At 38.6% G+C, this 20691-nt stretch overlaps 1 protein-coding gene across 4 annotated transcripts in view; it reads right to left on the reverse strand.

Annotated features, from left to right (window-relative positions):
• MDGA2 (MAM domain containing glycosylphosphatidylinositol anchor 2) overlaps window positions 1-20691 on the reverse strand; it is a 392414-nt gene that overhangs the window by 11961 nt on the left and 359762 nt on the right. For 2 of the 4 annotated variants that reach the window (XM_075843991.1, XM_075843989.1), the window contains exons 11-14: window positions 13542-13719; window positions 11450-11470; window positions 3920-4075; window positions 3486-3644 (exon numbers count right to left, since the gene is read on the reverse strand). In XM_075843991.1, the coding sequence (XP_075700106.1) occupies window positions 3486-3644; window positions 3920-4075; window positions 11450-11470; window positions 13542-13719 (514 nt within the window). Of the gene's footprint in view, window positions 1-3485; window positions 3645-3916; window positions 4076-11449; window positions 11471-13541; window positions 13720-20691 lie in introns of all 4 variants that reach the window. The other 2 variants (XM_075843990.1, XM_075843988.1) reach the window with 1 other exon arrangement.

Consider the following 20691-nt stretch of genomic DNA (forward strand, 5'->3'; position numbering starts at 1 on the left):
CATTCAATGAGTCAAACTATGTGGCAGAGAGTTCCATAGTCTCACTGCTCTTACAATAAAGAACCCTCTTATATGGTGATGGTAGAACTTTCTTTACTCTAGATATAGTGGGTCTCCATTTGTTATAGATGCAGTCTTTGGTATAAAAAGATCATTAGACAGATCACTGTACTGTCCATTGATATATTTATACATAATTATTAGGTCACCCCTCCCCAAAGCTCTCACTTGACTGTTTCCGTACCTCCCATAGTTTTGTCTGGCACACATGCAACTCTTCCTAACTGTTGATGTGCTGGCTGGAGGGACAGGGCACTGGGAATGCTTTTAGTGATCGGTAGCGGTCTCAGTAGTTGGGCAACCATCAATGCAACATTTATCACTTATCAAGTGGATAGAAGATCAATGTTAATGGCTTTAATTTAAAAAAAAAACACACAGAAGTAGGTCCACTGACCATGCACCATTTGAGAAAATCCGGCACCACGCTGTATATTCCTTTGGTGCTTGTAGATGTAGGAGGATTTCTGTGTTGGCAGCAGATCAAATAATAGGTAGATTGAAGATAAAGTCCAGCACTCGATCCAATAAAATCAAAACTTTAATTCAAAACTTTAAATACAGAACAAAACTTCCCCAGGAAGGACACTTACGCGTTTCGAACCAAACAGGTTCTTAGTCATAGCGGTATGACTTAGAACCTGTTTGGTTCGAAATGCGTAAGCGTTCTTCCTGGGAAAGTGTGAAACTTAAAGTTATGAATTAATCTTTGATTTTATTCGATCACGTATTGGATTTAATACCCCTTTAACCCTAGATCAATTATCTTATACTGTTTTTTCATAAGTTTTTGCCACAAAAAAATAAGCTAGCGATTTGGATTTATGAATAGATATAGTTAATGCAGGATTGATATACAAAACTTCGGCTCATTTTCTCTATGGACTAAAATTAACTACATTGAAAGCTGTTTGGGCAAACAAAAGAAAAAATCTGAAACCATTGATCGTCAATGGGGGATCGGGGACAAACATATTGACAAGACGCAGGTTAAGAATTTCACTGAATCTAAATCTTCGTTTCACTGATTCAGGTGTAAAGAGATCGATCAAGAAGAGAGATGGATGAGAATTGATCAGGAGCTCTTGCAGCATCAAGAGACTGATTACATGTATACACAGACAGTAAACAGGATTAATGGCCGTTCTCTGGGTGTTTTATTATGGCTAAAATCTCTTCTGTTCCACATGCTGGGTTTTAAAGAAGTGCGGTAACTTTTCTTTTCTTGCCAAGTTTCTTTAACTCAACGCATTTCTATTTTTTATGAATAGCGTATTTAAAGGGACTCTTCACAGTAGCATAAACAATGCGGGGCCTGCCTTAGGGCGCATGCAACCTGAGTTGTTTCCCTCCCCCCCCCTACATTTTTAAGCTTACCAAAAAATTGTGTACCCTAAAATCTAAAACTTGTCGTTCATGGCTCTTGAAATGCAGCGATGAAAAAAACTAAAAAAATCGGTCCTGAAGGTCCAGGTCTGAACATGTAGTATGTTCCTTTTAATAAAAAATAAATAAAAAAAAAAACAACATTGTATTAATAGGAGTAGGTTTATTAGACTCAAGAGATTTAACCGGATTTAAAATTTCCGCTATATTGCTTCCTTTACCTGTCTGTACTGACTGGCAGTGCACTAGAGAGGAAGCTGGGCCATGAACGGAAATGGAACTGGGCCATCAAAAAAAAAACTATGGTCCAGTCATCTGCTTAGTGAATCCTGTGGTTAATTGTTATCGTCGGAGCAGCTAAACAAGAGCCACTCTCCACGCTGCTAAAAGAGGGGGTCCCAAGCAGGGGACCCCCTGTATGATGTCCATATGTCCTAAAAGGGCATATTGAAAGGGGTTGTTCCTGGTGAGAAAACCTTTTTATATGTATAAAATGGTGGTACCCGTTGTGCATAAGTGATTTAAAAAATAATTAATTAAAATTTGGACAATAGACGAGTGTATAAAAATTATTTAGATACAAATCGAAGGCGACAGGTTCCCTTTAATACAAAGCATAAAAATAAACAAGAGTGAAATTTATAAAATCCACTCCTAAAACCCACTCCTAAATGGAGAGTGCTCATAACAGAACAATATAACTAGGATAGATTGCTTACCGAGCCACAACAAAGCACCTGCTGTTATCAAGAAGCTCTGTAATCATCACAAGTATGTTTTGCCATTTGGAAAAGTTCTAATGAGTCTTCTAATTGATTGCACTAAATAGTTGTCTGGCACAACAATGCCCGCTAAATATGCCCGATCCATTTAAGAGGCTGGACATGGGTGATTGGCCATCATTAAGTTGCATGCAGCTGACTAGCTGAGATAGATATTTCATAATGATGGATTCATTTCATATGATGCCAATGTCTGGAAGGTTTCCTTTTTCTACTTAAATTTTTCGCTTTATTCTACTGGACATAACCATCTTCATCAAAGTATAAGCATCCGATACCTGGTAATGTGCCAATTTTATTCACTGATGACTCCATGTCTCTGTGGAGCTCTAGCCTAAGTTAAATCACATGTCACTGGCATGGTTGGTTTCCTCTGGACATGGATTTTCATTAACCCCCTAAATAATTTAATAAGGAACTGATTTCCAGGCATAAGTTTCTAAATGCCAACAGAACACCAGGTGTCACCATGTGAAATCCCATTTTCCCTTGGCAGGGTGTGTTTTTTGCCAAGGGAAAATCGGTTGTGAAAATATCTTATATCTATGCATTTAATATATCCAATAACATAAGCATAACCAGTTTCTGAAATGCCAGCAGCAAAAAGATGAAAAAAAAAAATCAACCACAAAAATACTCGTTGACAGGGTAGGTTTCTGTTATACATTCATCTTTATGGCCCTCTTGGCCAGTGTAGCAGACACCCATGGTCACCTATGAGTCATGGCAAAATTGTGTCATTACCGAAAACAATGTTTCCTTATGGGACAAAAGGTCGAGGACAACCTTTCCACCATCACAAAAGTCCAATGGGGTCAGAATTTTTGCGATGGTCCCATGTAACACTAATCTTAAAATTAGTATACTCAAGCTGTATACTTCCAACACTGTGCCACGGGTAGCCAAGAATATTCTCATGTTTCCTAGACAAGATTGTTTAACTCTAGTCAAATTCCACACAATTAAGGTAACATTTTTGAAAGTCTTTCAAAAGTTTTAATATAAAATGTAAAAATTGAGAATTAGCTTCTTAACAACTAATGGTGAAACTGTCCCACCTTTACTGATAGAACAGACTATATACTGTTATTAGTTTAGTTGTCGATATCGGAGAAGCTAATTAAAAGGGGAAACAAATATGGCGGCATTTTCTGTTGTCAATTTTGCAAATATTTTATCAAAGTTCTAGCTCATTTGGCCAAGTCAAGGTTAACAATGTCTGTCATTGAATATGATATTTTCTGAGGAATAACCTACCTATATGCCTCCCATACATGTGGTAGAAAAAGCTAAAACAATAAGCTGTATTGCTGGACCCATATGGATTCTTCTGCGCTATGTTAAAGACTGGACTAAGTAGTCTGGCTTTTTCTCCATCCAAGCGAGGTCGTGATGTCTCAATGTACATATAGAAACCTAAAGGAATAGAAAGTATATGGACACTGATGAACTTTTTCAAAAACATTCAAAAATAATTACATTTTTACATGTAGACTGGTAGATACGGTACTAAAAATGATGATGTAGTTGAAGGCAACCTCGGAGAAACAAGCTGGTATTTCCCGAATTGCAAGAGGTGGATGACAAAAGAGGTTTGACTCATAGTTAGTACGGTCGAAAAAACACATATGTCCATCAACCGTACTAACTATGAGCCCAAAAATGTTATACAAAGATTAGGGCACAACTACCTTGCTTGGATCCGCCAGCATCTGTGGTGGGCCCTGTGTTTGGTGTATATCTAGTATCTCTTGTGCTGGCGCTTTGCTTTGTCCAGTCAAAAATATCGGAGTCATCCTGGGTGAACAAGCAGATGTTACCATCTTCGAATCCACAGTGAAACTCCCCTATAAGAAATCCAGACATTTAAGATTTAGTTGAACAGGCTGAAAAAGTCGACTTATACATATTAAAGAAAGGATGAGAATTAAACCTATATCAGTTGTCATCTAAAGTGTCATAAGTCCACTAGTCCGCATTGCTCCCTAGGGCCAAGGGTTGACAAGTGCGTTTTTCTTAATAAACAGTCAGAAGTCTAAATATAAAATTACATCAATACTGAAAATTCTATTAATGTTTTTGAACTTTTTATGACATTCTAGTGACAGAATTTTTTAGACTTCATTTGGATGACAGGATTCAAATCGATGTGACTACCACAAAGCCTCATGCACAAGGCTATGTTGTAGAAATACGTAATATGACACTAGTAGAAATCTATGGGCCCATACTGTAAAACTCTCCCCACCTCCTCCTGCCCCCCTTACTATTGACTGCCAGGCGACAGCTCCTGTTTATTCGCATATATACACGGCAGTAGTCAATCACTGGTGAGACGAGGGAGCGCTCCCCTCATGAATATAGCAGACTCATAACTGATTCTGCTACTGTATATACCTACTTAGCTGCAATTAGCCAAACGGCAAAAAAAAATTCTTGTGCCTTTTGGGCTAATGGTGCAGAGTACTTGTCTCCATGCTATGCTCCCCATCAACTGGAGAGTATAGTGTGATGACACGTATGTACAGTACTTTTGTCAGATGGTAGTTACGTGAACACTATGACTTGAACATTTTCCCCCGACCGATGAACAAAAATTTGAAACTTTACCAATTGACGAAAGTATTTTTAGTATCAAAGACAAAGAGATTATCGTAAACATACAAAAAATGTTCAGTAGCAAAAATCTTTATATCTAAGGCCAACTTTATTGGTTTAAAAAGTGGCCACAAAATGTGTCTTGCACTTTCTTATTTGTGTTTTACTGATAAGAAATAAAAAATAAGGACATTAGAGGCAAAAGATTTAAAAAACAAATCTGTAAAATATTGTTCTGTTTCAAGGTTGACACGATTTTCCCAATTCATATAATATAATATGTCAAATGCACCCATAGAATGCCATTATATGGACAGAGGTCAAAAGAGTGTCCATTTGGTCTCCATCGGGTGATATACGTTGGGGATACCATTTTTTATGCTGGATAGAATAGCGTAGCCGACTACGCAATTCCATCCAGTGGCATCCAGTGAAAAAACGTATAGCATGTGGTATACGTTTTTTTTTACATGAGAGCCTATGGATAACAAATGCCACAGAATGGCATTCATCACAGACCTCCAATTAACATTTACGTCAAGAGCTTTTCGAGAGCTTTTCACTACGTATCAGTTAAACGAATACTATAATACGGATGACGGATTCTAGTGATGGATGCCTAACAGTGACATCCGTCACCCATAGACTATAATAGTGTCCGTTTAACGTATGGGTCACAAAATTGTCATGAGATTTTGTGACGTATCCGTTAACCAAATCCAATAATGGGTTACGAATGCCACTCCATTTAGCATGTATACGTTGGGAGCTTTTCCCGGCATATGTGTCAAAGGGAGACCGTAATGGTACCGTAAAAGGAGTCTAAAAAACCCAGTTCACATATCTATTGGCCTACCGTTAGCATTCAGTATATCAGACATATACGTTAAACTTTGACTATGGCGGATGCCATACAGTGTCATCTATCGCCCATAGGCTCCCATGTTGAAAAAAAAGTATACCGCGCTCTATAACTTTTTTTACAGGATCCCGTTGTATGGAATAGCATAGTCTAATATGCCAATCCATAGCTTAAAAAAAAAAAAATGTATACTGACGTATGCCAGCCCGACGGAGGTCAATCTTTTGGTCTCTATCGGGCCAATGAAGCTCTATGGCACATTTACCATGCACGTCGGGAGATTTCCTGGCACAGATTTGGCAAGCTGTGTAGCAGTTAGGGCACGGCCAGACGTGGCGGATTTCCTCCGCAGTTGTCCGCATCAATGCCGCACCTAATCCGGGTTGCAGATTACGGCTGCGGATCTGCCCAAAATGTGCAGTAAATTGATGCGGACTAGCTGCTGCGGACTGCGGAAAAAGTGCTTCCCTTCTCTCTATCAGTGCAGGATAGAGAGAAGGGACAGCACTTTCCCTAGTGAAAGTAAACAAATTTCATACTTACCGGCCGTTGTCTTGGTGACGCGTCCCTCTTTCGGCATCCAGCCCTACCTCCCTGGATGACGCGGCAGTCCATGTGACCGCTGCAGCCTGTGATTGGCTGCAGCCGTCACTTAGACTGAAACGTCATCCTGGGAAGCTGGACTGGAGACAGAAGCAGGGAGTTCTCGGTAAGTATGAACTTCTATTTTTTTACAGGTTGCTGTATATTGGGATCGGTAGTCACTGACCAGGGTGCAGAAACAGTTACTGCCGATCGCTTAACTGACGTCTCCTAGCAACGCTCCCGTAATTCCGGGAGCCCCATTGACTTCCTCAGTCTGGCTGTAGACCTAGAAATACATAGGTCCAGCCAGAATGAAGAAATGTCATGGCAAAAAAGCAAGACGCATCCGCAGCACACATAACATGTGCATGACAGCTGCGGACTTCATTGCGGAACTTAGAATCTCCATTGAAGTCAATGGAGAAATTCCGCCATGAGTCCGCAACCAGTCCGCCACTGCTCCGCAACAGACAGAGCATACTGCGGACACCAAATTCCGCTCCGCAGCCTATGCTCCGCAGCGGAATTTTACGCATCGTCTAAACGAACACTTCTAAATTTAAGTGGAAGTCAATGGAGAAACTGCTCCGCTGCGGATTAACGCTGCGGAGTGTCCGCAGCGGAGTTCAAGTGAAATTCCGCCACGTGTGAACCCAGCCTTATGGGCATTGCTTCATATTCCATACAAACATGTCAGCTCATTTTCTTCAGGTAATTATTGTTTTCCTATAGGGGTTCTACAGGAAGACTAAACATTATTGCCTATTCTGCGTGATATGAACCCTTCAGCACTAGAACATGCAATTATTTTAATCACATACAAGCAATTATCAATTTATTTTTGCCTGTTGTACTGATGAAAATAGAAATCACCCGGTAGGTGGTAATCTTTTTCTATACATATTTATATATTGTGTGTGATACTAACAGTGACCTCCAGCAGGAGACTTCGGAGGGGGCTTTAATGAAGGAATCTACCGGGCCGTTCTGCATCTCGGATATTTTATTGACATGATAGATAAATCATTGCATTTTCTTTACATCTGGATAACAAAAGGTCATACTCTCAGCTTGTCTGTGACCCTATAAACTGCAAATAATCCCAAACTCAGCACGAACTACCGCAAGATTAATAACAGCCTTAGATGCTTAAGGACGTTTGATGCTGATAGTAAAATACGTGGAGCTGCAGATTTATTCTATAGCTTCTTCAACCGGAATTAACTCCTATAGAAATGTTCTTAAGGAACATTGATTGTATTATGAAGGAGTCTTCTACTGATGATAATAATGGTCTAATTTTTATCTGAATTCACTGTTTATTAAAGGGGGTTTTCCGGGACTTAAACATTGATGTTTGATCGGTGAGGGTCCGACCATCGGGTCCCTTGCTGATCAGCAGATTGCAGGGGCCCCTTCATTGTTGACATAGGCACATCACATTGTTTGTATGGGTAGCTTGACTGTACTGCAGCTCCGTCCCAAAAATGAATTACACTGAGTTGCAGTACCAGACACACCCACACCTGCGTGTGTGGCGCTGTGCCTGTGCAAGTCTTAAACGCAGCGCTCGTTGAAGCATCACAGCCCCTTTATTCTGCTGATCACCAAGGCTCCTGGAGGTTAGACTCTGTCGATAAAAAATTGATGGTCCATCCTTAGGACAGGCCATCAATGTTTAAGTCTCAGAAAACCCCTTTAGGGCTTATTCGGACGAACATTGAAATCATCCGTGTGACGGCAGTTTCTTTAATAGCCGTGACGCAGCTGCATGTATTTCTATGAAGCTAGTCACATGGCCGTTGTTTAAAGGGACCGTGCGAATGGCCCATAAAAAAAATAGGACATATTTTTTCACGGATCCCTCAATATATTTAGGTCTATGAGGGATCCGTTTAAACGGGTCCTGCATTGGGTGCAAATCAGCCGTGAAAAACTGCAGTTTTTCACGGCCGATTTGACACACGTTCATCTGAATAAGCCCTTAGACAAATTGTAAAGTAATGTGCTCAGAACCTGTATGATGGTGCAAGGAAGTCCCTACAGTTGTGTATTCTGTGGTCTCTCTTTACGTCAGGGATATAACTTTATGGGATGGAACGGTTGTTGTAGTACTCTGGGTCTATAGACCAGTATTATAATTGATCCATGATAGCTGGGGGTCCTTTACAGATCTTGCATTGGGGCCCAAAAGCATTACGTTATGCCTCAGATGGGATGAAGCGTCACATGGGATGAAGCGTCATCCCAGGAGGCCGGCCTGGGCGAAGAAACACAAACTTCTGGGTAAGCATAAGATTTTTTATAATTTTTTGCTCAATTGCATTTTTTTGGCGGCGGAATCGCAGCTATTTGTTGGAGGTTTTACCTCCCCATTTAATTCAATGAGGAAAACCTGCAACAAATAAGCAGCGTGTACACAAATACAAATCACATGATGCAAAATGAAAAAACGCACCGCATCTTAATTTCTAAGCGTTTTTTCCGCTCAATATTTACGCAGCGTGTGGATGAGATTTATACTATCATACCCACGTTACTGAAGCTGCATTATGCTGTGGATTTTTCGCAAACAAAAATCAGTTGCGAAAATCCGCAGTGTTTACGCAACGTGGGAACTGACCCTAAAGCGGCTTTTCATTGCAATTGCTAGATATATGATTTTTGTCAATACTTTAAAGTGTATCTAGAATTCTATTTGTTAATAGCTTCAATCCGGGAACGGAGCTTCAATGCAGGGTGGCTACCAAGGCAACTTTCCTGTATTCAGCCTTCATTGACGTCAATGTCAGACGATGTACTCGAGTTGCATAAGTCTAAATTTCACAGTGCATTTATTAATAAAGATAATTAAATACTATCACTACTACTACTATTATTATTATTATTATTATTATTATTATTATTATTATTATTATTATTATTATTATTATTATTATCATCATTATTTTTAGTAATAGTAAAACAAAAAAAGCAGAATTATACTTTATAGCATTTTAAGCATGCATATAAGACTTTTCTGTCTCTATAGCTATATGCGCAGCTCTGAATGTGACTCTGAATGATGCAGCTCTTTCTCCATCTCCCAGCAGGAAGTCTCAGCTTGAAAACCAATCAACAGTTGAACTAAATACACGTGCCTAAACCCTCAGCTATGGTTCGAAAGCAGAGGACACACCCACTATGTGTGTCAATTTGCTTCAGAAAATTAAGCCACGTTCTTAAAGGGAACCCGTCAGCACTTTCTTGCTGCCCTAACCAAGGTCAGCATGATATAGCACCAGGTGACCAGATTACACTAAACTATGTATCACATAAGTCCTGCAGTGTTTTAGCGAAAACATTGTTTTATTAAATGTGGGATTTGAGGAGAAGTGTCAGACGGGAGGCACCTGGCTCAGCTTGATTGACAGGTCTCTCTCTTTACACATATAGGAAGACATTTGTCAATCAAGCTTAGCTCGGCGGGGAGAAGCTGGATGGGTAGCCACCCAGTGGACACTTCTCCCGGAATCCGACACTTATTAAAACTATATTTTCTCTAAAACACTGGTTTAAACAGTCATGCTGACAGGTTCCCTTTAATGTTAAAGACTAAAAACTTGAGCTGCAGCATAACCATTTGTACACATGGAATTTGATCAAAACCTTTGCAAATTTTCTAAAAGCAGATTTAGACTTGTAATATGTTTTTTTATCTCTCATCCCTTATTTCTTACACACGACAGACAAAATTTCCATTGTGTTTGAATCTATTGGCCGTGGTCGGCCATAACCTAAAGTTTATGGTACAAATGGCCGATAAATATTTGTAGTGAAATCGGCCAAAAGAACAGCTGGACGAAAGATAAGTTGTCCATGTGTTGGTCAGTTGAAAAGGCTTGTTATATTGTTGACTCCCCATTTGACTCCTTATTTTGCCTAGATAATGTCAAACAACAGCTTTTCGCCCCTATGAAGCTGTTTGCGAAGTTTTCGTCTCTAAAACGACCTCTGAACATTTTCCTTCACCTTTCATACAGATATAGTATGTAGGAGGCAACAGGTAATCGTCATATTGAAGAGATGATCGTCCGACATGCAAAAATGGTTGATCTGGTGCTTTTATAGGAGCAGTTAGGGAGCGGCTGATCGGATGGATAAAGCTTTCTGTACTATATAGTACAACAAGGACAACATTTTACATACAATAAGGTAACAATAAAACTGTGGCATAATTGTAATATTTCTTAAACCATACTAAAAAAAATCCTCGAGGTATTAATGAAAAAAATTAATCCAAAAATTCTGCCAGAGCTAAGGGCGGAGATAAGTTCACAAAAAGAGAAAAGTAATGAAAGAAAGGTGAACTTTACATGGAAGGAGGTTAGTGATCATTTTTTTGAGTGAGGCTGTTCATAAAGTAGCGACAAAGGTCAACTGGTGAACTTTTGTTCTCGCACTAGAAGCTCTCGACAATAAACGCAGACATTTCCTTTGTATCCTCACATCCACAAATTCTCAAATATAACTTCAGAACTAAGAAGTTCTGCAATATAACGTGGAATGTTTACATCATTGCTGCTTTTAATACTTAATAAATAATCATACACGGCGCAGAAGGACATGCTCTGCCCAAGGCGATAATTTACCCCCTAAAAAGTTGGTAAATGGGATTTCCACAACCCCCCCTCTCCCATATGAAACCAACTCACCCAACTCCCGATGGCAGCTCATACAAAGGGTATTTGGCTTCATACTCATGACCTGTACAAGTTCTGAGTCTACGGGGGTCAGCTGTACCTATGCATGCCCCCGATTACATATATTGGCACACTCAGAGTTTTCCTTTTGGATTGATATAAAAACCAAAGGAAAACCAAACTGTGCCATTCATTGGATGGCGTATTACGGAGAGGTTCTCCTTCTAGGGAAAAAATAACTCCATAATACAATTCCGTACGGAGAAACCATATGGCAGCATGTAGAGTGCCTACAGTTCGGTAGTAGGGAATTTTAGGGTCTCCATGTGCCGCATTACGGACTTCATGCACATGGCTCTCCTGAGCGCTTTATTAGGCAGGTTACAGTTGGCACAGGAGGAAGCCCCATCCAGCGTATAGCTCCATCTTGGGGCATGATGGGAGTGATGATCATAATGATGTAACAATTTTTTACTTTTTTTCGGGATACTTACGTAAATGTGGATTTATTGGAGCTGAAAAAAAATTGGAAAATTTGATTATTATAAGACCCAAACATTCTAACAGGTAATACTACACACTACTATGCATTGTACATCCAATTTCTGTCTGTTACCACGTTGAAAAGATAATATAAAATAAAATTTCCGGAATTCCACCCATGTAGACCTCTACAGAATTTTTTTTTTGTCTTCATGCTCAAAATCAGGATTTGGCTGTGGTCCAGTAAAGGTACCAGATCAGGATTTACATAGACTCTTTTTGATGATTTTTTTGATGGCCACAATATTGTCTTTATGGCAATTACAAATATTTTGGGAGGACTTTCAAATGTGCTAGAGCAATCGCAACTATTTTGTATCTGTTAGGCCCCATTCACATCGCGTTTGTGCTATCCGCCAGGCATATACGTTTTTAAACACTAAAAAAGTATTGAAACGTATAGCACGATGTGTAGACTATAAAGGGTCAAACGTAGACCAAAATAGCATCCGTCTGGTCTATGTCATGGTTTATGTTGGGATACTGTTTATTGAAAGTATTGAAAAGCGTAGTTTTACGCTATTCTGTACTTCAAAAAAACGTATGAGCGACATAACTTTTTTTTAGCATTGATCTCAATGGACGATATATGTAATTGTAATCCTATACATTTGTATCCGTAAATCCATCAGTTTTTTCATTTTTTTCTACCTGTGTTCAACGGACAGAAACGTATACCGACATATGCTAAACGCTTTATGCTAAACGTACACGCTGTAAAAAAACACAGACGTAAACAGAAAATGGTACACATTTATATACGTTTTCAATGGTCCACGTTTTTATTAAAAAAACGTATACGCTCGGCGAATAGCACAAACGCGATGTAAATGTGGCCTAATGTGGGTTTAAAAAAATTGCTCAAGAACTGAAAATTTATTATTTGTTTTTTCTATTAAGGGCAAATTATGACTCCACATTAAATATTCAAGTTCATTGTCCTTAGTATAAAGCCGCATCTCGGACGTGAAAAACTGCAGTTTTTCACGTCCGAGGTGCACCCGTGCTCTGCGCTGCTTGACACGATATCACGCATCACCCATAGACTAGAGTCTATGGAGGAATGCGTGAAGCGTGAAAAAAATAGGACATATCCTGTTTTCTCACGGACCCCGTGAGAACGGCCACGTTGAATTATATAGGTCCGTGTGACATTTAACACGTTGGTGTGAATAAGGCCTTACACAATGGTCAACTGGGTCCCTTCAAGGCTATCAGGGCCATGCATTGGGTAGATGTCAGGCCTCACTGCTGCTCTCTGTAACACTCCGAAATGGCTCAGGGATCCCTCTCTATATTTCACTATTATTGTACTCCTTCTTTTACCAGGTCCTACTTTATTGGGCCACAGACTACACTGTTATCTATGAGAGAATTTTCTCAGCTTCAAGAGTATTTTTCTTAACAGACATAATGTACTGGTATATAAAAACATATGTCTTTATAGGTCAGTATATTATAGGTGGAAAAAAAGTTCAAATAAAAAACAAAAAAGAAACCTGCCACAACATGACAAAAAAGTCACTGGCGCCATTATTGTTGTATCGTATACTCGGTGGATGAAAGAAGTTGAGGCATGGTGGCGCCCACTGCGACTGTATCACCCAAGGGCCTGTGTAAACCTGGAGCCAGCCATGAATTCTATATACTGTACACTTTTGCAACCATTTTATTGCTCCAATGCATCTAAAGAATAATATAAAGCAGTTTTCGCATGTTGGCATAACATTTCCTACAATTTTGTGTATACAGCCCCCATGCAGACCTTTAACCATGTGTTACTCCCTTCCACCTGCCCCCTGCATCTTTCTAACCTACAAACAGTAAGAGATGGGACAGAGAGATTGTAGTAATGACTGTAGGGTCAGACATTACTGTTCATAGTCTGTAGCCATGGAGACACATGGGTCTGCATGAGAGCTGTAAACATAAAACGAGGATATTTTTTTAATAAAGACTATTTGTAAAGTTGCTTAATTTTGTATTTTAGATCCATTAAAACAAAAGAAACAACAAATGTCACTGTTTTCAACAAACACTTACCACTGTACTTGATAATTCGAATCGCTGAGTCCCCTTCTCCATATCTATTGATAGGGGTGAGTCGTATTTCATAGGGTTCTGGCTTGACAAGCTTAGTCAAGTTATTGGTAATTAATTCTCCTTTTTTAATGGGTCCGTCAACTGAAATTTCTGTTTCCCACCAGCGCTGTTGACCTGCCTGTCATAAAAAAGAAAAAGAGATTCTATTTTAACAGTTCACACAATATTATTATGAGATCTACATTGGTGGGTTCTCCACTGACGGCTATTGAAAACTGTTATACCAAAATTATAGATAACCTTCTTCATTTATTGTAATAAAGTATCGTAGTCAGCAGGGAGGTTCTGAACTTGCTGGCACTGACTTTTGCCAGTGGACATACACCATAGCAGATAATGGGTTCTGGGATCGATCGATAGATAGATAGATAGATAGATAGATAGATAGATAGATAGATAGATAGATAGATAGATAGATAGATAGATAGATAGATAGATAGATAGATAGATAGATAGATAGATATGAGATAGATAGATAGATAGATAGATAGATAGATAGATAGATAGATAGATAGATAGATAGATAGATAGATAGATAGATAGATATGAGATAGATAGATAGATAGATAGATAGATATGAGATAGATAGATAGATAGATAGATATGAGATAGATAGATAGATAGATAGATAGATAGATAGATAGATAGATAGATAGATAGATAGATAGATAGATAGATAGATAGATAGATAGATAGATAGATAGATAGATAGATAGATAGATATGAGATAGATAGATAGATAGATAGATAGATAGATAGATAGATAGATAGATAGATAGATAGATAGATAGATAGATAGATAGATATGAGATAGATAGATAGATAGATAGATTGATAGATAGATAGATAGATAGATAGATAGATAGATAGATAGATAGATAGATAGATAGATAGATGATAGATAGATAGATAGATAGATAGATAGATAGATAGATAGATAGATAGATAGATAGATAGATAGATAGATAGATAGATAGATGATAGATAGATAGATAGTCAGTCCCAGCCTTCATTCTGTAGTCGTTCAGCGTCTTCTTCTTTTTTTGTCATAAAGACCTACGGTGGTGATTTTGCTATTTATACAAAGCGATTGAAAACAGAAAACCATCTATAGCTTTAATTAATCCCATTAGGGCCCCAGCAGGTTTACAATGATAATAATTTACTCTCAGATATAAATAGCGTCCGTGTTACTGAAAACACAATCCCTGTTTGTAGACATGACTCATAGTACACAGCAGGACTGACCAACAGGATTTTATTTTATGCTTATTGACGAGGACACAAAATAATCTTGGAGTTTGTGTTTCACGCGCGGTCTGAAGGAGCATTGTGGGTTTTCTTCAATTGGACAATCCCTACTTGTTAGAAGCATTCCTTGACAACAAATTCATCACAAAGTGTCCTCCTGCTGAGACTCCAAGCGATCAGCAAGTATCAGTGGGAAAATCTGTCAGTGTGTTCCCTGCAGCGCCACCACAGGGGAAAGTTAGCATTACATAGTGCCCATTCAAATCAAATGGGTTGTCTGTGTAATGCAGGAAAGGACAAGTCCTCCAGAGAGATAGTCGCTCATTGTAACCACTCTGCACTCTGGCCCCAAGATGAGAATCCTGAACAGAGGACCCCCTGTATTAATTCTTTAATGGGGTATATAGAAATGAGTTTTCAAAACTAGACAACCCCTTTAAATCTTATGTTACATTTATTTCTAATAAAGGTAATTATATGCTTGAGACTGATGACAATATTGGCTTCGGGTCCAAAGCTTCGGCCTTAAGAAGCCTTCAAGTCCGGTTGACCTTAAAGGAACACTCTGGGCAAAACTAATAGACCGGGCCTCAGTAATCAAAACTAAACACAAAAACGGACTTTGTTACCCACAGCAGCCAAATCAGTGCAGCTTTCATGGAGTCCTTTGAATCCCTATATCATGCAGAGCCTCCTCAGGCCTGGACCAAGCATAACACAGTGATCAGTTTTGTCTAGAGTGTCCCTTTAAGACATTTTTTACTTTAAAGTAGACTTTTTTCTCATACAACTCATTTAAATAAATGGGGAAATTAAATGCTTTTTGTACAAGTAGTAAAAAATGTAAAAAAGTATATAAATTTGGTATCGCCGTAAACGTTCTGACTTGCAGACTAAAGTTAACATGTCATTTTAAATGCACAGGGAACGGCGTGAAAAACAAATCCAAAAAACGATGCCGTAATTGTGTTTTTTTCTCAATTCCATTTTCCTTTTTTTTTTTTTAAGTTTCTCAATACATTATCTGCTACATTAAATGCTGCCATTCAAAAATAGAACGTCTCCAACAATTAAAAAGTTTTGGCTCGTGAAAGGAGAAAATAAAAAAAAACAAAGACGAAAAAACAAAAATTTGCTGTGTCCTTAAGGGATTCAAAAAAGTGAAATGTTTGAGTGTATTAACTCTTTCCTGACAACCTTTGATGGTGCATACAGTTTTTCTTCCCCATTCGTTTCCGGACTATAAAATGCTCTGATGAATGTGTTAAGTCGTCCTTCAATGGATTGACTTGTCTCATTTTGATCTTAAAAACTGATGCAAAATTTTCTACATCCCACGTAAAGCAACTAACTGGGGAAATGAAAAGTTAAGGAGAAATTGATTTCATATATAATTTACAACCTAGAACCCGGCCACTTAATTCAAGTAAATCATTTTTTCTATAACTTATATGTCCTGTGTGTCAGTAATTTCTTGCTTGACATAAATCATTTTGAATAAAAACTGAATTTGTGGAATATAAATATAATGTCATATAAATATTTAGGGTCCAGGTGGAAATTGACAACTTTCTATCCCCACCCCGTCCTGTAATACTCACATCCTCATACTCTACTTTCCGAGACCTCCCATGCCTCCTATATTCTAGCTATAACATAAGGGCAGCCCATGCATCTATTATGGGGTCCTTTCTGAGAGTGGGGTCGAGCCCTGGTTGATCCATTTCCTTTTGTTATGGGTGGGGGCGAGAACCTGTGCAGGACTACCTGTTCCGGAGCAACAATGAAGGGGTAAGGTTTGGTCTAAGGGTCACGGAAAGGGGATGGAACACAATGCACTTTTATCCTAGGTGGTAAAACTTGCCACCAAAGTTGGCGACCTAGTTTGATTTTTGCAATATGGTCCCCTCTTTTCTGTGAAAAGAACTGAGGTGCTGCGGAATCCAATGGGGAAAGTCCAGTACGTCAATGGGATAAACCAAGATGCACTGCTATGCGGGTTCCTAGTCTGGGGATTGGTGCCAAAAGGCCGAATTGGGACAGGCTGTCATGATTCCAGTCTTTGTGTACCATTTCTTTATTATGTATCGTCTCTTTAAGATATCATGGGACATTCTGCTAAATCATTAAACTAATTTCTGTTACATTTATGTTTCCTTAATGTAAAAGAGCTTACGATATAACATAGAAATAATGGATCACAGTAGATTTTTAGGATTGTTTTTTGAATAGGAGTACTAGCATATAATATAGTTTATAATATGTAGTATATAATTAGCATATAATACAGTACTAGCATATAAATACCTCAGTAATGTAATATTAACGATCCCCATAACCATTCTTGATGCTTATAATTGGTGTCACATACCACTACACAATCAATTATCAATATCGCAATCCGGATTTGTCGAGGAATAACAATCTTTATGGGTAGAATTACTGCGTAATTTAAAGGGGCAATCACTTAATGCTGAAAGGTTCCCTCACGAGAGTCAGCAAGACTTGAAAAATGGCCAGCAAGCAAGAAAAATACAATGATCGGCACCGAGAGCACTCAATTTGCAGGTGAAAACCATAAATCATTATCGGCATCTCATTAAAAATGACATATAAGCCCCATTGGGGGATGTTCATTATGAACTGAAACATGAAGGTTGAAACAAGAGTTTTTCATGATATCACAAGGATAGAGACGTGGATTGTAAACTGGATGTTTAAAGATCCAAGATACGATATAAATTGTAATAAATAGACTGTGATGTAAGCTTTGAAATAAAGATAGTAGACATACGAGAGCTCTTGAAGATTCAGATATACAATGGACTTCTGTTTTGATGTGATGAGAAAAGTCTAGAATTCTGGTCTTCAACCTGCATGTCTACTAAATGCTTGAGGTTCTCAATACCTAACCTTAAACTCTGCTTTGACGTAAGGATACCAGATGGAAGCTCTAGAAAATATAAAAGACCTCTGTTCTGATGGAGGTCACCAAAGATAAGATGATTTCTTGGATTCAGGTCCCAACCTATATGCCTCCTAGATGTATGAGGTCCCCAATAACCAACTAGAAACCAAAGGCATTGAAGTTAAAGTACTAAAAATAAATGAGCACAAGAAAATACAGATACATGAGTATAATGGACCTCTGTTCTGATAAAATTCTTGGTTGGTCCCCTTTGCTATGGAGGGCAAGTTCCGGTAAAGGACTACCCTCTATAAGAACTGCCTTAAGGGCATGGGAAGGGCATGGAGGGGGGAAACAAATACCAAGCCCTTTTGTCCTGGGTAGCAAAACCTGGTACCATAATTAGGGCATGGTAGCAAACATCAGTTAAAAAATCCATAACATGTTTGCTATGTTTCCACAGTAGACTTTTCACAGTCACTGATATATTTTGTTATTTTTTTTTTGCTAACCAGTACCACCTTTATTTAGGCTTTTTAACCAACACACTTTAGCTAATAGACCGAGAGATTTATCACTGCGCTTACAAGACTAAAATTTAGTCCTGTAGAAATCAAGCCAGTACGGTTAGCAGCTTCGGGGACGTGAGAAAATTTCAAATCAGTGGTTGCCATAGGTATCATAATGATTTATACCATCCATACAACCTTTGCTTTAAACAAAAAAATAAAAATCCTTTTCGAGAACAAGATTCCATTCCTCCTGTAATATAAAATGATCAAAGGTTGATCTGCAAACAATGCAGTATAATAAAGTTTTGCTGTACAAAAGCAAAAAAATCGGGGAAAAAAAATTCCAAGATAATGTCCTGACTTGATACTGCCAACTTTGAAATTGGTTTCAAGTTTGAGAAAGTGGGCATGTCTGTGCTGCCAAAGCGAACGGATAGGAAGGGAGATAAGGAGGCAAAAAACATTTATAAAAAGGTGAAAGAGGAAGAAATGTGCTTTTATTCGGGTAATGTAAAATTCACAATGTTCTACAAGAGTTCAGGTACTTTTCTTTTTGCCTCTAAAGCTATTTTTTTTTTACATTTTGTGTTATGCTCAGTGCAGGGCTTTTGATATTATTTCTATACATGAGATCTCCACCCTTATGCCTCATGCACATGACCGTTGTGCCACTCGGGCCATTTTTGATGGCATCCGAGTGGCACCCGATAGTCTTCACGGACCCATTCACTTTAGCGGGTGAATCAGGTACGTGAAAAATGGTTCGAGTCTCTGATCCGAGGAAAGATAGAACATGTCCTATCTTTCCTCGAATCACTGACGGGACTCGGATGGCGCACTCGGTCGTGTGCATGAGGCGTTAGGCTATATACTAGGCACAACACTGTGTATAAGTTATGCCTAGAGAGTTCCTTTAAACTTAAAAAAAATATATCCTAGCTTGTGATAAAGTAAATTGAAAAAGTTGTGTTACTACATTCCAATTGTTCTTGGAGAGCGTAACAGTTATAGCTCGGCCCGTACACCTAACAGGCAAAAGTATTGTGCATCATGCTGTAGAAGGTCTATACACAAGTAAAAATTGACTATTTATTTGTATAGTGATATTCCTCTGTATTACACAATAAACAATAAGCATGATAGAGACAACCAAGAACAAAACGGATGAATGCAGCCACGGGATCATGAATATGTCAACTTGAAGACCCAACAGTAGAGTCGACAATCGAGAGGAACTCAAGAGTTGAAGAAAAAATAGCAAGAGAATGACCACCAACAAGGTAGATGAATGCAGTTACAGAAATGATGAGAAGTTTAAAGACCCAAACAGAAGTCAGAACATTCGAGAGGAGCACAAGGGTTGAGGAGAAAAAATAAAGAAATGGGTGACCAATAAGATGGATGAAAACAATCATATAAATCATAAATATCTTAACCTGAAGGACCAAAGGGAAGAAAGGACAATCGAGAGTAACTCAAGAGTACCGAATATGTGATCGAGAAGCTTGAAGACCCGAACAGAAGTCAGGACATTCAAGAGGAATTAAAAAATTGAGGAGAAAAAATAAATAAAATGTGTGACCAACACGATGGATGAAAACAATCAAATAAATCATAAATATGTCAACTTAAAGACCTAACAAGAAGACGGGACATTTGGGAGAAACTCTTGATATGGTTTCCAGTAGTTTTTTTTAATGATTTATCATTATCACCATCTTAATAACAATAATAAGAAGGACAGTAATTGTTACTGCTAACCTTAAAAAGATTACTTTACAGTATGATTTTGTTTATTGTATAGCCATAAACAGGATTCGTTTTAGGGGATGGAAAACTGGGCAATTGCCCATGGCCTCTGTTTCCTAAGGAGCCCCCAAGAGACAGGAACCCTAGGAGCTAAATAAAAACACACAGTATTATTTGGCACAAGGCTTCTCAAACTCTTCTATTGGAGTCTCACCAGCCAGAACAGGATGATGCCTGGGCCTCACCACCCATGGTCAATGTTCATACCAAAAATAAAAATATCGGTCAATTTGCCTTTTATTCGTCTCCTAAACCCTGAAGAGCAAAACAATAACCCCATTAGGACTAAATTATGTCTCTAAACCTCAGATTGGTGCAACCAGCGAAGGGACTGTGCATTTTATGATAATTTCTGTCAAAAAGGCATCCCCTGCAACTAGGGTTAGCCTCACCGATGATGCACTGCTCGAGAAGCACTGATTTAGCAGATTTTGATGGTATTATTTGGGAATTGAACATTATGTGCTCTGTAACGGAGAAGTATTTGGACACTGCCTATTATTTAGACACTATATGGCGGTTTTCTGTCGGCTAAAATTATGAGATAAACTGTCTAAAAATGGCAAGCCGGCGTGGGGATCACTTTGTTAGTCATCCATGGTCCCATTTT

The sequence above is a fragment of the Rhinoderma darwinii genome, chromosome 12, assembly GCF_050947455.1.
Source record: "Rhinoderma darwinii isolate aRhiDar2 chromosome 12, aRhiDar2.hap1, whole genome shotgun sequence".
In the NCBI taxonomy this organism is placed as follows: domain Eukaryota; kingdom Metazoa; phylum Chordata; class Amphibia; order Anura; family Rhinodermatidae; genus Rhinoderma; species Rhinoderma darwinii.